This window comes from Coturnix japonica, chromosome Z, assembly GCF_054131305.1.
Source record: "Coturnix japonica strain WE chromosome Z, WE-NBRP24, whole genome shotgun sequence".
In the NCBI taxonomy this organism is placed as follows: Eukaryota; Metazoa; Chordata; class Aves; order Galliformes; family Phasianidae; genus Coturnix; species Coturnix japonica.
In genome coordinates, this window is record NC_140702.1 from 64250636 (window position 1) to 64266885 (window position 16250).

General features: G+C 43.0%; 1 protein-coding gene across 3 annotated transcripts; it reads left to right on the forward strand.

Moving 5' to 3' along the window:
* The first annotated feature begins 1288 nt into the window (after nucleotides 1-1288).
* CAPSL (calcyphosine like) lies at nucleotides 1289-14623 on the forward strand. 3 transcript variants are annotated; one of them, XM_085529451.1, is made up of 6 exons: nucleotides 1289-1429; nucleotides 5214-5350; nucleotides 6515-6692; nucleotides 7450-7659; nucleotides 9876-10016; nucleotides 14461-14623. In XM_085529451.1, the coding sequence occupies exons 2-5, from the start codon at nucleotides 5214-5216 to the stop codon at nucleotides 9975-9977; spliced, it is 627 nt and encodes a 208-aa protein (XP_085385577.1). In that variant the 5' UTR covers nucleotides 1289-1429; the 3' UTR covers nucleotides 9978-10016; nucleotides 14461-14623. The 3 variants fall into 3 exon arrangements, with proteins under 3 accessions (XP_085385577.1, XP_015704008.1, XP_015704007.1); XM_015848522.3 differs by lacking the exon at nucleotides 14461-14623 and adding an exon at nucleotides 2724-2903 and having other exon boundaries at nucleotides 9876-12623; XM_015848521.3 differs by lacking the exon at nucleotides 14461-14623 and having other exon boundaries at nucleotides 9876-12623.
* The last annotated feature ends 1627 nt before the right edge of the window (nucleotides 14624-16250 follow it).

Sequence of the window (16250 nt, forward strand, 5' to 3'; positions counted from 1 at the left end):
GTTTTCAAATCAGTGACTGATTAAACATGCATTGTTTCCTGGTTGTGCACTGATGTGCTGCCAGTTGCCGGATGGGAGATATAAAGAGCACATGAAGCCCTGCACAAGCTGCAGTTCAGTACCAGGAAGTACCTGTCGATGAAAGATAAGCAGCCTGCCAGGATGCAAATGTTATTACTCTAGTAGTGGCCTAAAATAATTTCCTGCTCTTACTCGCTCTGGTCTGTGGGCAGCACAGGACTCTCTCCCCATTTCTCATGCACTGCTGACCTGCCCTTGCCCTTGGCTCCAGCCATGAGCCCAGGGAGTAACGGTAGACAACACAGGGTCCTTGTCACCCCTGAGGAATCTATGAAGACACTCTTTCTGAAGATGCCATAGTTTGTCACTGACAATGCTAGTGACCTTTTGCAAGGCAAGATTCTTAATAGTGGTGTCGAGATGGAGATAAATTGTCCCTCATCAGATGGGTGTTTAACCTTTTTCAATTTGCTTCTTCCTGCAGATGAGCATAATCTCCCTAAAGGCTCTGGCTCACTGTCTGGCCTTCCAAAATGGCAATTAACCAGCGAGAAAAAAAATACAGCGGCAATTTCTTTATATCGAAACACAACTTCCAGACTATTAATCACCTTCTCCTATTACACATTGAGTCAAAGACTGAACCAGTAAGTCTCTTAGCCCTATCAACTGTGGAGCAGAGAAAAATGTCACCAAAACATCACCATCTCCATGGCGCCCTTAGCATATATCCTGTTCTTCTGGGAGGGAGGCAGCATGAGCATGGCAGCCCAAATCCCAACCATGGATGCAAGTAACAACTTTCCTTCTGAGATCAAAACTAAATCTCCCCTATTTTAGCTTAAAACTGCTCTCTTCCCCTCCCCCTCTTTGTCCTATCGCTATCAAAGTTGGTAAAATGTCACTCTCTGTCCCATTTATTAGCTCCCTTTAAGTACTGGAAAGCTGCAGTGAGGTCTCCCAAAGCCTTCTTTCCTCTAGGCTGAAGAAGTCCAGCTGCCCAAGCTTTCTTCAATGGGGAAGTGCTCTGAGCAGCCTTGTAGCCTTTAGATAGGCCCTGCTCTGAGCAGGGAGGAGGATGAAGGTTTCCATTTAAAATCAGGTTAAGTAAAGGAGCACGAGCAATTGCCTGGGGAAGCAATGGCATTGCAGGTTGGGCTTGCTGCAGCACCATTGTCACCCTGGAGACTGGCTGGTAAACTCCAGGCCTCCCAAAAAGGGGGGGTGGGGAGGAAGGAAGGCAGCTGGCTGTGTAAACAAGTAAAACGAGATGGATAAGGAAGCTCTACTGTGAGCCTGGACCTGTGTACCCTCTGCTTGTGGGGCGAGAACGTGGGAGCAGCTGGGGCTCCTTGCTGTCACAGCCCTGAAACCCAAGTGGTAGCTCACGTGCAGGACAGCATCGCAGGTAAAAGGTTTTCTGTTGTTTGCTGGCTCACTATGAATTTCTCTGATCTGCAGAGCCTGGGTCTCAGCCAACAGCAGCTTAATTTACCTGCAGATCTATATATGTATGTATGTATGTATGTATGTATAGATAGATAGATAGATAGATAGATAGATAGATAGATAGATAGATAGATATAGATAGATATAGATAGATAGATAGATAGATAGATAGATAGATAGATAGATAGATAGATAGATATGTAATATATTTATTTTACATTTATATAGGTACATACGTGTGTGCATGGAATAGCAATGCCACACTTGTCAGAAGGGAGATGTGTGCTACTGGGATTGGTCAGAGGCAGAGGGGTGGCTGCAGCCTGCTACAGAGGGGTCCGTGGGGCTGGGAAATAAATTATTTTGTTAGATGTTTGTGTGGTCATCAAATAGTCATACAATCTTCATGTTTGTAATAAGGTAATGAAACTGTGGGAAAAAATCCCAAAGACAAGCAATTAGTTTAAGCAGCTTAAATTGATGACCAGACTCTTGATATCTTTCCTCAAGTGCAGTGCATGACTTGGGATTTTGGCCAGGACAGGCGCTTTTGGAATCCGAAGATCAGTGTGGCTTTGAATCTGCCACACCTGAGTGTTTCTTGGGGAAAATAAAGCTTGAATTTTCCAAGAAAGCTCCTAGGCTCAGCTGAAGGATGGTGTGTAAATGAGTGGTGCAGAGCTGTAATGTCATTTTGGTTACATCTGGCTCTTTCCAGATGTAAGCTTCAGGTGAAAAAGGGATGTAAGGGGATTTGGGTGCTGAGCGAATAGAGGTTTGCTGAAAAACCCAACCCAGTATTTCAGGTTTCATTTCTGTTAGGAAATGCAGTCATTGTAGTTCAGCCTGCACAACACAGCATTGCCCGTGGATACAAACAGTGCTCACTGCTGTGTCTGCCTGTAGCCAAGCTGTGGCAAAACAGGGCTGTCCAGCATTTAATTAAGTTAAACAGACTCTTTTTCATTTCACAGTGGGACATGTCTGATGATCTATAAAGTACAGGAATTATAAATACATAAAATTATACTTAAGATCTCTTCTTGCTTTATTTGTAATTATTAATGCATAATACATTTGGAAGATACGAGGTGAATTGTTACAGTCAAAAAATCCTGACTTCCTGTGTAATTGTTTCATGTCAGACCTAAAAGAGAGCCCTAGTTAATGAAAACATTTATTTTTGCAGTGGTTATTCTGTGGGTGCCTCATAGTGTGCTCCTGGTACATACTGTGCTATGAATGTTTGTCAGTTCTCTTGTTCAGAGCAAAGGGAGAGGCATATATAAATCAACCTGTAGGAAGAGCTGCTCGGAGTTAGTAAACAAAGAAGAAACAGAGGACAAGGGATCAGGAAAAGCTTTCAGCCCCCTGGAGAACACTCACTGGTGACAAATCCCTTTGGAGTTGTGCTGTTTTGATCTCTTGTTGCAGTTAAGTGTTTTATTCTCTCTTCATCTCCCACAGTAATATGACGCTGTTGCAAAGAAGAGACAAAATCCAGCCTGCAACTCTGGCTTTGCACTGCAGTGCTTAATTGCTTGTAGGCTCAGTAACTCTTGTCCTCTCAGAGAAAGCAGTCAGATCCTGCTCCTGCTGAATAACATAGATTTTGTCACTTGTGTCTAGCACAGACGTGATCATAAGTTGCTCTTGCTCTTTATTTCACAGGACAGTCTGCAGAGAGTATTTCTTGGAAGAAGCAGTGTATAATGGAAAGCAATATGAAAGCAGAGGAGAGGGCGTGTGAATGTTCCATCCATGCCATGATTCAGTAGCTCTTTTCTTACAGTATTTCTTAAAATAATCTTTTAACAGTCTTGGAAAGGTTTATCTTTAGCTTAAAGCAGCTGCCAGCAGAAACAAGGAAGTGGCAGACATGCTACTATGAGCCAGGCTCAAGTTTACATCTTTATACTGCCGAGTTTGCTATCACAGCATGGTGCTGGTGATACTTTTAATGAGCATTTTAAAGAGTACAGGTTCTCAAAGACCAGCAGAAGTATTTTCTGTCAGTGTTTTGAGCCATTATGTGTGGAGATGAAAAATGGGATTATTCCTGCCTGAGACATTAGACTGTTAAAGTGTTTAGTTGCAGTCTAAAAGAGAATACTGGCAAAATACTGGAGCAGGTCAGGAACAACATCAGAAGTATTTTAAATTTGAAAATTGATTTTGTGTCAAGAGTCCAAAGCTTTGTTTAATTCCTTAGCCAAGGAAGGTTTAAAAGGGTTCAAGTGTTTGCATCCAGACAAAGTCAGAATAGATATCTATTTAGTAAAATATTAACAACATCTGATGAGAGGAAAATTCAGACTAAGGAGATAATTTAAAATGAAAATAACTCAATAACAGAATAATTTAGCCAATAAATAGCAAATTCTCAGCCAGAAATATTTCTGTGTGTTCGAGCAAATTATTTATGTGCTGCAGAGATAACTGAGGAATTACCACTTTCAGTGGCTTTTATTGAGGTGTAGGAAATTGGAATAGATATGATATCAGATGATTCCTCCCTACTCTCAATTCATGACTCTCGCTGCAATGATTATTTGATGAACGTGGGAAATGCCCTCAATGTGCTCGAGGCAAAGAGATACTGAAGTCTTTACATGCCATGTGTTTCTGTAGATTTTTGCAGTATATAATGGAGAAAAATTATCATTTACCTCATGCCACACTGGCATACTATTTAAATCTCTGAATAAAATATGATACATAGTACTAAGCATGCATGTTTGTGCACACTATGAAGAGATAGATGTATAGACACAAAGTATGTGTGATATAGCATACAAGTACTGAAGAAAAATATGGTTTGCTCAGCTAGTAAACTCACTGTATTTTATATTCTTGCTGTCTAGAAACATCCATTAAGGACAGGTCATTGACTGCATTTTTGATGAAAACATTTTTGACTTCTGACTTCACGTAGCTGGAAGGCCTTCCTGGTCACTCATTAATGAGCTTCTGGGAGAACTTTGCTCTTTCTGGCTGAAGCAAAAGCTGACGACAATCTGTTTTCTTTCATAATGAATTTCTCAATTATTTTAGAAGTGAAAACCATTTTGGGGAACAAAAATGTTTTCTCTAATTGTCTGTTTGTTTGTTTTTAAGCCCAGCTGGTGAGGTTTGAAGTCAACACATACATCACAGTACCATTGTAGGCATTGCTGCATAATAAGGAGTGGAGTCTGTGGATGAGGAGAAGGACTTGAGCCCACGTGTCTTCACTGCCCACATGGGCTACAGATCCTCTCCCCAGAATCAGCACACAGAACAACATACAGACAAGACGACAGTCCTCACCAATACAGTTTGGATTGAGAACACTAACGTCCAAAACACAAGACTGAAGAGGCCCATGGGATGTAGGAGATGCAGCAGTGCCCCCTTTGCTGTGCTCACCAGCTTTCAGCAAGCTCATACACTGTAGTCCAAGCCAACTCACACCCATGCTTTCCCATTTGTATCTGGGTTACAGTTGCAATGTGATTGTCTGAGCTTTCCTTTCAGATATGGTGGCCCATGAAGCACAGGTCAAAGCAATCGTTTTCACTAGTGGAAAGATAAAGAGTAAAGGATTTTATGGAAGGGAAATAAGGGGTGGAAAGGAGCCCTCATAAAAGCTCTGCCAGCACCTTACAAGGGGTGGATTTAGGATGCTCTGTGTATTAAGACTGGCATAAATACAATGTGTTATGTGTAAGAAGCCAGTCTGCTTGAGAGTCTTTATCTTCCAGATGCCGGGTACAGCAAGGCATGATCGAGAGATGGCAATCCAGGCTAAAAAGAATCTGTCCAAAACCACTGACCCTGTAGAAAGACTTCGACTGAAGTGCTTAGCAAGAGGGTCTGCGGGCATCAAAGGACTTGGCAAGTGAGTCTAATAAGTCAATTTCTCTGTTAGCCCCAATAGTTTTAGCTGCAGGAGGCCCCAGCCATAAGTAGCAAGAAGGTGGTAATAGGAAAAAAGAGGGAAGCTCTTCACTGAGTGTCTAGAGGTGGGGTGAGTGTCAACAGCCATAAGCTGGCAGATTCCAAAACCCATCTGGACAAAGCACTGAGAAATCTGGTTTAGCACTGTATTTAACACTGCTTTCAGTAGAAGGCTGCATGAGACACTTCCAGATTCCTTGTTCAGCTTGAATTATCCTCTGTTTCTATATTTAAAGGTACAAAATCTCATGTCTTGGTTGAAATTCTGGTCCTGCTGTGTTGTACAATAGTACGTGCCTTGTGTAGTTGTTCACACTTGGAAACCACAGCACTCCACTCTGGTCTCTTGTTTCAAGTGAGCAGTAAATCCCCAAAACACTTGGGACTAGATCTGGAGAACAAATTAGGGATTTTAATCCTATTCAGCTTGCTCTTTTTCTGCCTGTGCCCAAATTCTAAGGACCAACTTTGGTCCTCAAAACTCCCCACTCAAGATTTGAATTCCTTGCTTTTGTGACAAATACTCCTTCACCATTCAGGGCAAACCTTGCACTTTGTTCAGCAGCAGGCTGAGCAGGAGCTAGAAACCATGTTTGCTTCTTCTGAGACAAAAGGCACAGCCCACAGAGTCCTGTTCTAGGAGACAGGGCTGACTTGTTCACGAGGTGAAGCACTGAAGTTCATGAATCCTTCAAAGAAAAGTGCTTTCCCAAGATCCATATTGCCTGCCATAGGGAGAAGAGGAATATAAAATGTCTGTTACCATTTGGCATTTTCTGTAACTAATTTAAGCATTTCAGTACTGAAGATTTTGTCCTTGCATTCCTTGGGCTGTGCCTGCCATTGCTTAATGGTCTGTCAACTGCCTAGATTAGGGGGGTCATGCCCTTCTGTAGACAACCTAGCCCAGGGAGGGGGAACTGGGCCATGCCCTGAATCCCCCTCCTTGTCCCACGTAGCCATAAATGGGACCATGCATGACAAGCTGAAACTTCAATGACATGCGTGACTCTTTGATGGTACAGTTCTTCATCTCAGTGCTAAACCTTTGCAGTGTCCTCTAATTCCTCCTTTCTGTTCTCCTCTATTTGCATGTTTTACACAGAGTATTTCAGATTATGGATGATGACAACAGCAGGACCCTTGATTTCAAAGAATTTGTGAAAGGATTAAATGATTATGCTATGATGATAGACAAGGAAGAAGCACAAGAGATTTTCCGGATATTTGATAAAGATGGCAGTGGAACAATTGATTTTGATGAATTTCTTGTTACACTGAGAGTAAGTCTGGGAATTCATGTTACTGCATTACATTTCTCATTAGCTAAACTTGATTAGAACTAGCAAATTACAGCACTATAGTTAATGACAAATTAGTAATTAGCGAACTCTGCAGATGTACTCCATGTGTCTGTAACTCTTGAGCTGTTAAAATATTGCATTTCCATCTAAATATGCTAAAAATAGTTGCCACAAATAACCCTTCTGTGATTGGCAGAACCTTACACATAATTGCAGTTTATTGGCAAAGCCTAAGGCTTCCAATACACAGATGGTTATGATGGATCCTTATGAACAGCTCTCCTGATTTGGATACATCAGTTCCTATATTGTAGTCTGGATTCATACGTATTTTACCCTGTTAATCTCACTTATCTATCCTTCACTTTATGCTGTATCTCCTCCTCATAAGGTCAGTTGGACTGGTGAAACCGCAGCGTGACAGTTTCTGGTTGGACCCTCTGCTCTGCTGAAGTCTCAACAATTAAGAAGGAAAATATTTAGTCCTTAAAGATTATGTAAATATTTTAAATTGGTAGAAATATTCTAGAAAACATTTTCTCTCTTATTTTCCATTCACCATCCTACTGGTAGGCAGTAATTAAACTCTACCAAACCACTTTTGGATGATATATTGTTCTTCTTATGTCATGGGCAACATGATCTATCAGCACCTTATTATCCCATGTGCCTTGAATGATTTTTTTGTTTCAACAGTTTTACTACAGAAAATTAATCTGTTGGCATTTCTTTACAGCCTCCAATGTCAAATGCCAGAAAAGAGATCATCATGCAGGCATTTAGGAAGTTAGATAAAACTGGAGATGGTGTTGTTACGATTGAAGATTTACGGGGGGTGTATAATGCAAAACACCATCCCAAATACCAAAACGGAGACTGGACAGAAGATCAAGTTTTTAGGGCCTTTCTGGATAATTTTGATTCTCCCTATGACAAAGATGGGAAGGTAAGTGAAACACCTAATGCCAGGCTACGAAATCACCAGCTGACTCACAATTTGAGTTAAATAATTAAAGGTTCTAGATACTATTTGATACTGTGGCCACTATATTTGCATTTGTACCACATACATGGGGTATGGTAAAACATAACATCTCAGTAGAATGTTGATGCATCTTGCCAAGTCACTGAGAGGAAAGGAGTTTGGCAGAAGGTGCAGATGGGGGGGTGTGATTACATTTATAAGCTTGTAGCTTTTATGGATCTATTTTCATATATTATTTCTTCAAACTATCCCACTCAATAGCTAATTTTCTCAATCCACAGAAACTGGAGGAACTTTATGGGGGAACAAAATCTGAGATCCAGCTCAAAAGCAGTTAGTTTTCCTAATAGTTGAAATACTTTACAGTTAGCACTTCTCTAGCACCTGTAAATGCTATGATGCTTTACTTGAAAGACAGCCTGCAGTAGTGACAGGTTTATCCAGAGGGTGTTGGTGAAATGGAGGCTTCTCTGGGCAGCCTGTGCCAACACCTCACCACTAGCTGAGTAAAGAATTTCGTCCTAACATCATGTGTACATCTCCTCTCTTTAAAGCCATTCTCCCTTGTCCTGTAACTATTAGACCATGCAAAAGTAGCTTCCCTTCCAGTTTATAAGTTTCCATTAAGTACTGAAAGTACAATCAGGTCTCCCTGAGGTCCCCTCTAAGCTAAGCCTGTCTTCATAGCAGAGGTGCTCTAGCGCTGTGGTCATCTTTGTGGCCTCTTCTGGACCTGCTCCAACAGCTCCACTTCCTTCTCTTGCTGGGAGCCCCAGACCTGGATGCAGAACTGCAGATGGGACCTCGCAAGGGCAGAGCAGAAGGGAAGAGTCCCCTCTGTCTCCTTACTGCAACCCCTCTACTGATGCAGCCCAGAGTACTGCTGGCCATCCAGGCTGCAAACACAAAAAATAGGCAGGCTTCCAATAGGCAGGTTCTCAGCTGGCTGAGAGGTGATTGCTTTTGTTTCCCTTGGGAAAGACTTTTCACTTGGTAGAGCTGAATTTTAAACCTTTTTCTACTTCGGCACTTTCAGAAGTACCACTGTGTGAATTGCGCCTTACCTGCAGCTCTGGCAGTGTATAGAAAATCCCAGCAAATAATCTTACTTTTTGTGCCAAGGTCATGAATGAATACATTAAACAAGATGTGTCCTCAGATTGATCCTTGATAAACTGAGTGCTTCCAATGGGCTTCTCCAGTGCCTTGTTTCTCAAAAATACCATAGTGTTTGACCTTAAGGAAAAGTTACTCTGATGCCTCACATCTTTTTTCAACAATCCTGATGCAAGGTAGCTCATCAGATTGCAGTTTCTTCTGAGAAATGTCTGTCAGATTCCTGTGCAAGAATCAGAGGTCACTAATGGTCCCTTAAAAAGCTTTCAGCTGAAATGGCTCAGGCTGAATATTTGCTGTTAAGGTCCTCTTCAATGTGTTCTTGCTAGATGCCTCTGAAAGGGAGGTGGTCAGGGAAGTTTGCACTCAATTGTAATGTTGGGACAGGCAGTAGGCTTTGCTTCTCCTGTTGGCAACACTTTGCTTAGCTCTGAAAAACACAATCCTATAAGAATAAATATTTTTCTGTGTGATGTTTTATTGAAAGAATAACCCCTATGGATCAAGAGTTAAGATATCACAAGAGATACATGCAACTTTTATCCTCCAAATACCCATTAAAGATATTGAAATCTCTTCACTATTTAAAAATGGTTTTGGTTCTTTAAGTGAGACTTGTGTGGAGCACTGATATTTTCTCTCTGCTGAAGGGGTGTAAAGCTCCTATCTGTTTCTGGGTTGCACCAGAAACCCAATCTGCTTTCATTAATGATAATGCAAAGAACGAGGTGATAGCATTCTTGGAAAAAAATCAGATTAAAACATTTGTCTTCATGGGCAGCACTGATTTTAACTTTAGTTCCTGATGAGATTAATTTAACTGTGCACATTTAATCTGCATCCAAGCGTTCTTGTTGGAGCTCTTATTTCTGGTAGAGATATCAACTCTACAAATTTTTACTGTCTTAATTCTTCCTGTTGGGTTCCTTTTCACTACAAACAATGCAAAATGTCAGGTATTGGATTTTGTTTAGTGTTTTTTCCCAGTATTTGGTTTTAACTTATTCTACTTTGAAAAGAAGTGCGTGTTTATTTTTCTGTTTTAAATTCTTCTGCCCCAGGTCACAACAGAAGAATTCATGAACTACTATGCAGGAGTCAGCGCCTCAATAGACACCGATGTCTATTTTATCGTCATGATGAAGAATGCTTGGAAACTCTGATTGTATGATTAAATGAACAAGACTTTACTTCCATATTTTGTAGGTTCCCATGATTAAGTGTATGCACAACAACATGCTCATTTTCCCAAACAGCAGCTTCCTGTAACTGTGCCAATTACAGTCAATCTAAGGAAGTAATTCCCAGATGCTTTGGTAGGCTGAGCCTCAGGGGATGGACAGCACAATCAGAGAGCAGATCTGGCATCCAGACACTGTACAGATCTCTCCCTTTTCTGCCTGCATCTTTCACACATCTTCCTTGAGATGAGCTGCTTTTCTCACATCACAGTTTTTCCCCTGGTTCTTTAATGTTTTCTCCTTCCATCTCTGTTGGGCAAAGGATGCAAGAGGAGGAAAATGAGACGTTCTGGGAGGGTGATGGCCTGATGCAGCACCAGAGACAGTGTCCCAGGAGGGACCAGCCTCCTCAGTGCATTCTAGAGGGACAGCACTCCTCTACTGCAATACCTCCTGTCTTCCAAGCTCTCATCAGCAGGACAGAGCAGCTGCCTGAGTGCTATACTTTGAGTGCGGGAGGCTGAAGGAGGAACAAATCAAGCAGGAGAGACATGGACCAATTTTAGGCATTGAAGATTCTTTTAAACCCTGATTTTTCTGTGACTTACAACCAATAATGCTCAATATGCAGCCTACTTTCCTTCACATCCCTTGCTTCAAATATGTGTTGATCTGTTGGTTGTTTCTGTGCCTTTGGTTTATTTCTTTTTGTACTCCAAAACCATTTCACTAATGGTTTGCTTTAAAGGATAAAATTGTGTTACAGCGTTTTCTTCCCTCTGTTCCTGGAATGTTTACCAGCTGTGTACCTGCTGTCCATACACACCGACACTGAAAGCTGCTTTTTATACTTGTGTTGGGTTATGGCCAAGCTCATGACTTCAGGAAACTTTCTGGGAACTTAAGAACTTAAAACTTACTTATCATCTTTTGTTTCTGATGCTGTGTGAAGGATGGGAACTGACATCTCTCCTGCTGTCCTATCTGCACCAGTAGGGCTGCCTGAGTTCTGAGATCTGCTGGCCTCCCCTCATGCCGCAAGTGGGGAAATAGCACAATAAGGAAACATTTTCAAAAGTGGCACCTGGGAAGGGTTCCCCCTTCTAATCTGTATCTAATTATTCCTGCCTTAATTTCTTTTGCTTTTGTCTTCTTTCTGTTTCTCTCATGTCATGCTGCTGTTCTCTCAGATTGAGCTGTTGCTGCTGTGGCAGAGCAAAAAATTTGTGCACAGCAGCATTTGCTCTGTTTCAGGTTGGCAGCCAGCTAAAAGCAGTATAGACTTATACACTGTACTTTCAAATGAGCCTCAAGTCTCTGCTCTTACTTAGTCTAGCTTCCTAGGAGTTCAGGTACTGCAGCCCTGAATGCACTGGTCCTCTGCAAGATCAACTTGTGTTTTTTTTTTCCTAGCCATTACCTCAGTAGAAGCCATAGAAGTTTGCAGCTGCTAAGTAAAGGCTGCGCAAACTCAGTTATTTTATCTGAACTGGAAGCCTCCAGATACCTGTACGCTGGCTAGTGCTGTAACCCTGTGTGAAGTTGTGGTCAGAGAGCTGTGGTCAATGGAGTGGAATCCAGTTGGTGGCCGGTCATGAGCGGCATCCCCCAGGGCTCAGTGCTGGGACTGCTTCTGTTTAACATCTTCACTGATGATCTGGGTGAGGGGATTGAATGCACCCTCAGTAAGTTTGCAGGTGACACCAAATTGGGAGGGACTATTGATCTGCCTGAGGGGAGAAGGGCACTACAGAGGGACCTGGATAGACTGGATCAATGGGCCAAGGTTAATGGCATGAGTTGCAGTAGGGCCAAGTGTAGGGTCCTGCATTTTGGCCACAACAACCCCAAGCAGCCCTACAGGCTTGAGGAGGCATGGCTGGAAAGCTGCCTGATGGAAAGGGACCTTGGTGTGCTGATGGACAGTCGGCTGAACATGAGCCAGCAGTGTGCCCAGGTGGCCAAGAAGGCTGATGGCATCCTGGCTTGTATCAGGAATGGTGTGGTGAGCAGCACTAGGGAAGTCATCCTGCCCCTGTACTCGGCATTGGTGAGGCCTCACCTTGAGTACTGTGTTCAGTTTTGGGCACCTTAGCACAGGAAAGACATGAGGGGAAATGGCCTCAAGTTGCATCAGGGCAAGTTTAGGTTGGATATTAGGAAACACTTCTTTACAGAAAGGGTAGTTAGGTACTGGAATAGGCTCCCCAGGGAGGTGGTTGAATCACCATCCCTGGATGTGTTTAAGAGCCATTTGGATGTGGTGCTCAGGGATATGATTTAGCAGAGGGTTGTTAGAGTTAGGGTACTATGGCTAGGCTGCGGTTGGACTTGATGATCTTCAAGGTCTTTTCCAACCTGGGTAATTCTACTATGATTCTATGGTTCTATAAGTGTCTCTTTGTGACTGGCATTGACAGTAAGAGGAGTCTTTAATTACTGGAAAGCTACTGAGGTGCCAACATAGCTTGTATGAAAAACAAACTTGCAGTGAAATAGAGGCTTTACACGTCCTGGCAGCTTGTGTGCAATCTGTTTCATTTTCATTTACTAATTGGCTCCAGAACAGGGCATCGTGTCATGTTAGCTATCGTCTGTTTCAAATGAAAATAAAGTAATGTTAACAGACTGTGGGCATCACAAAATGAAGATATTATTTCCTCCTGACCTGCTAGCTCGTAGCTTCAGACTTGTCTGTGATTTGTTGAACTGGCATCTAACTGAGGGCAATGGAAGTTTAAATCTGAATAACCATGACACCCAGCCTGCTTGTCTTCCCAGTACTAATCTCTTCATACCGAATCAAAATTACTTATCTAGAAGGAGGATTTTGTGGAAGAAAAATAGAGCCAAACAGTTGAACCCAAAATGGTGATGCTTTTTTTTTTTTAGCAACTGACCCTGTTCTCCCACCTCCCTGCTCATCACCCACAGAGCCCATTCCTCAGCACCTTCAGGAGGAAGTCCTGTGTGGCTTTCCCAATTAACTCAGCTGCAGGTTGCTGTGTGCTGGGTACAGATGCTGCAGATATATAGTGTGCAGGCTGTCCTCCCAGCCTAGGGCTGCACAGTGCAGACAGCAGATGTTGGGAGATAGGTGGCAATGCACACGACCATATCAGGCGCTGGCATCAAGATTGTCAGATCTCAGTCAGTGCTTCAGGCTCAAACATTTTACTTCTTCTTTCTGATTGTGCAACAAATGATAAACAAGATGGCCTAAACCGTAGGAACATCTGAATCTGCATGGCTGAAGAGCAACACCAGAAGTTGTATTTCGGCTCCAGCCTTGCTGCAAAAGTATTGTCTGTTCTTCCTGGTCTCCCCCACCTGAGCTATCAGAGCATCTCCATGATCCTGCATGCCACACAAGGCACAGGCTCTCTCTTTGGTCCTTTCTAGGCTGGGGCTGCTCCTGCTTGTTCACTCATGACTTGGTGTTGGTTTTGCCCCAGTGTGGTTTTGCGGCTTTCTGTTTTTGTTCCCAGAGGGGAGCTTTTTGGCTTGATCTGATCCACAGCTGTTTGGGTCACATTTACCTCCCTCAGCATGAGTTTCTGGCTTAGGCAGCCAGAACACATTCTGCCTACTTAGCGCATATACACATACATGGCAAGTGATTGCACTGACAGAGCTGGCTGGCACTGCTGGAGCATTGCACAGAGCTGCAGGGACAGATAGAAATGGCTGAGGCTTATACAGATGAAACCAGCTGCTTACATTGCTTGATGAAAGCCAGCATGGCAGCAACTACTCAGCCCTCAAACAGAGGGCAGAACAGAGCTGTGCCACCTTGCTGATGTGAGACCAGAGGTTTCAGCTGGGCATGCCCCTGATTTCTGTGCCAGGAGCAGCAGGAGCAGCACGTTCAGCTGCCCATGGTAGAGCAGAAAGCCTTGATGTCATTGCCAGATGCCCACTTTATGTGGCTTCTCCTATGATCAGAGTTCCTCTAGACAAAGTCTGACCCTATAACACAGCTTCCTTCCTTTAGCCCTACCAATGCATTTCTTTGGCTCTCATTTTCTCTTGCCTGATTGCCCTTTGGGGGCTACCATGTTCATCTGGTGACAGTGCTAGTGTTGGAAAAATATAATTTCATCACAGCACCTAAACTGTGCTGTCAATATTTAATGATAGTAAGAATATACCTTTCGTAGATTCATTTTTCCAGGACATAACAACAACTTCTTTTCTGAACACAGGAAGCTCAGTCCGCACTCAGAGACACTGGATTAGGTGCACTGTGAGAGCCTGTTGGGGCAGTGCATCCTGATGTTCGGTCAAGACAGTCTAACCAAAACATTGGAATTCTGTGAAAGCAGCTAAATAATTTTCTGGAATTTAAAAAATAAAAAAAGTAAAGAAAAGAAAAGAAAAAAGAAAGGGCATGTTCTACACAAACACCTGTGTGCTGCAGCCTAGAGCCATCATACATTCTAAACTTTGCTTTTCTCGTTCCTAGGTTACAAAAGATGGATTTTTGAGCTTCCACTCTGAAGTGAGTTCCTCAGTGCACAGCAGTGCATACTTTGTTTTAACAATGCAGAAATCCTAGGAACTCTGACTTTTTCTTCCATTTGCCCCAACTTGTTGGGAAGCAGAGGCTATAAAGAAGTGAAACACTGCTCTGTTTGTTGTGTTCTTTCCTCACTCTGGTCTGAGCCGAATTTGTGAGCAGCATGAAGTGGTGACACCAGCAGTGTCCCGTACATACCCCTGTGGCTCCATGTGTCAACAAGTGGCACTTATCAGAAAAGGACTGGCTTTGTGTAAAGGGTCACCTGCATTCTCCAGCATCAGCATTTGTTTTCTTGTGTGCCGACACATTCAATTTGTTTTGCCAGTATCCTCTTAGACACAGCAGTTCTAATTCAGGATTCTTTGTGATCACAGCAACATGGAACACACTGACCCTAAAATAATGCTTTCACAGAGATAGCATGTCCTTTGTTATACACATTAGTTGCTTTTAAAAGATAGCTTCAGAAATCCTTAACAAATTGATGACTGGCTCAAGTCAAAAGCACAGTGAGTGTGGCCCTTCCCACTGCTGCACCACAGAGTCATAGTGTAAATGCAGACAACACACACTCATCCTGAGCCCAGGAGGGGCAGAGAAGAGCCACCCCTCCTGCTTCCCCTTGCTCAGCCCCTAGTTGGTCTCTTATGACCCTACGTCACATTTTCCTGCACTTTACTGTCGTTTTCAAAGAACATGTACAAGTGGAGGAGATCTGGTAAACAAACCCAGCAGGGAAAAAATATCATCTTGGGAGATAATTAACATTTTTTGGCTTCATTAAAATTAGGCTGCAATTCCATTAGAACTGACAAAAGACATTTTACTTCAGGGGTGGTAATTTTTGTGCTCGTAGAGGATCTTTGCATTATGCAAAGAAGCTGAGGAGAGATGAGGATAGAAATGAGGGCAGACAAACCATCAGAACAGGAAGAGCTGGGAGTTGGGGAGCCCAGTGCCTCAACACACAGCAGCTGTCAGCCCCCGGCACACAGTGCAGGGCAGCCTGACTCTCTGCAGACAGTATGTGCAGCTGAGTTCAAGTGCAGGATGTAGAAGGCGTGGGTGAGAAAGGCTGTGCTAGAGAGAAGGGGGCACAGGATGTGAAAGCGGAGCCGGATGGCACGCAGGTGTTGACATGGAGCTGGGAACAGCAATGGGGGAAATGCTGTTGTGTAGAGTAAGGAAATCCCTCAGAACTGACTTTCATGTATGCACTGAGGTCTACAAGCTGTCTGTAGACCAGGAGTATGAGCGGTGCATCTTGTTTTAGTACCTATTTGTATTCCTCCTTTTTTTCTTCTTCTTCTTTTTCTTTTCCTGCTAGAAAAGCTCTGCAAGTTACTGAGCAATTTAATTTCTGTATATTGTATTTACCTCAGTGAATATCAAATAGCATGTGATGTTCAGCAATGCTGAAAATGGAACTGCTGAATTATCACGACCCAGCACCAGCACAATAGCCAGTGACTGATTTTTCAAGAGATTTCAAGGGCCCTGGGCAGGCTGAGCTGGTGGAGGGCAGCCCTGCTTGCAGAGGGGTTGGAAATAGGTAGGCTTTAACATCCCCTCCAGCCTATGCCATTTTGTGATTCTGTGATTCTATTGATGTGATTCATTCATTGCTGTTTCCGAGAGACAGGTTCCTATGCAAACCTTACTGCTAACCCTAAACCTCCCCCAATTTGGCTGCGCTCTTTCCTGAAAATACTTCATCTTCCACCCAGATGCAT

What these genes read in the sequence shown, in the direction of transcription:
- CAPSL (XM_085529451.1), top strand. Translation starts at nt 5,214, where the DNA reads ATGCCGGGTACAGCAAGGCATGATCGAGAGATGGCAATCCAGGCTAAA. An exon ending in GGCATCAAAGGACTTGGCAA is followed by an intron (nt 5,351 to 6,514) that starts GTGAGTCTAATA and finishes TGTTTTACACAG; the next exon opens with AGTATTTCAGATTATGGATG. An exon ending in AATTTCTTGTTACACTGAGA is followed by an intron (nt 6,693 to 7,449) that starts GTAAGTCTGGGA and finishes ATTTCTTTACAG; the next exon opens with CCTCCAATGTCAAATGCCAG.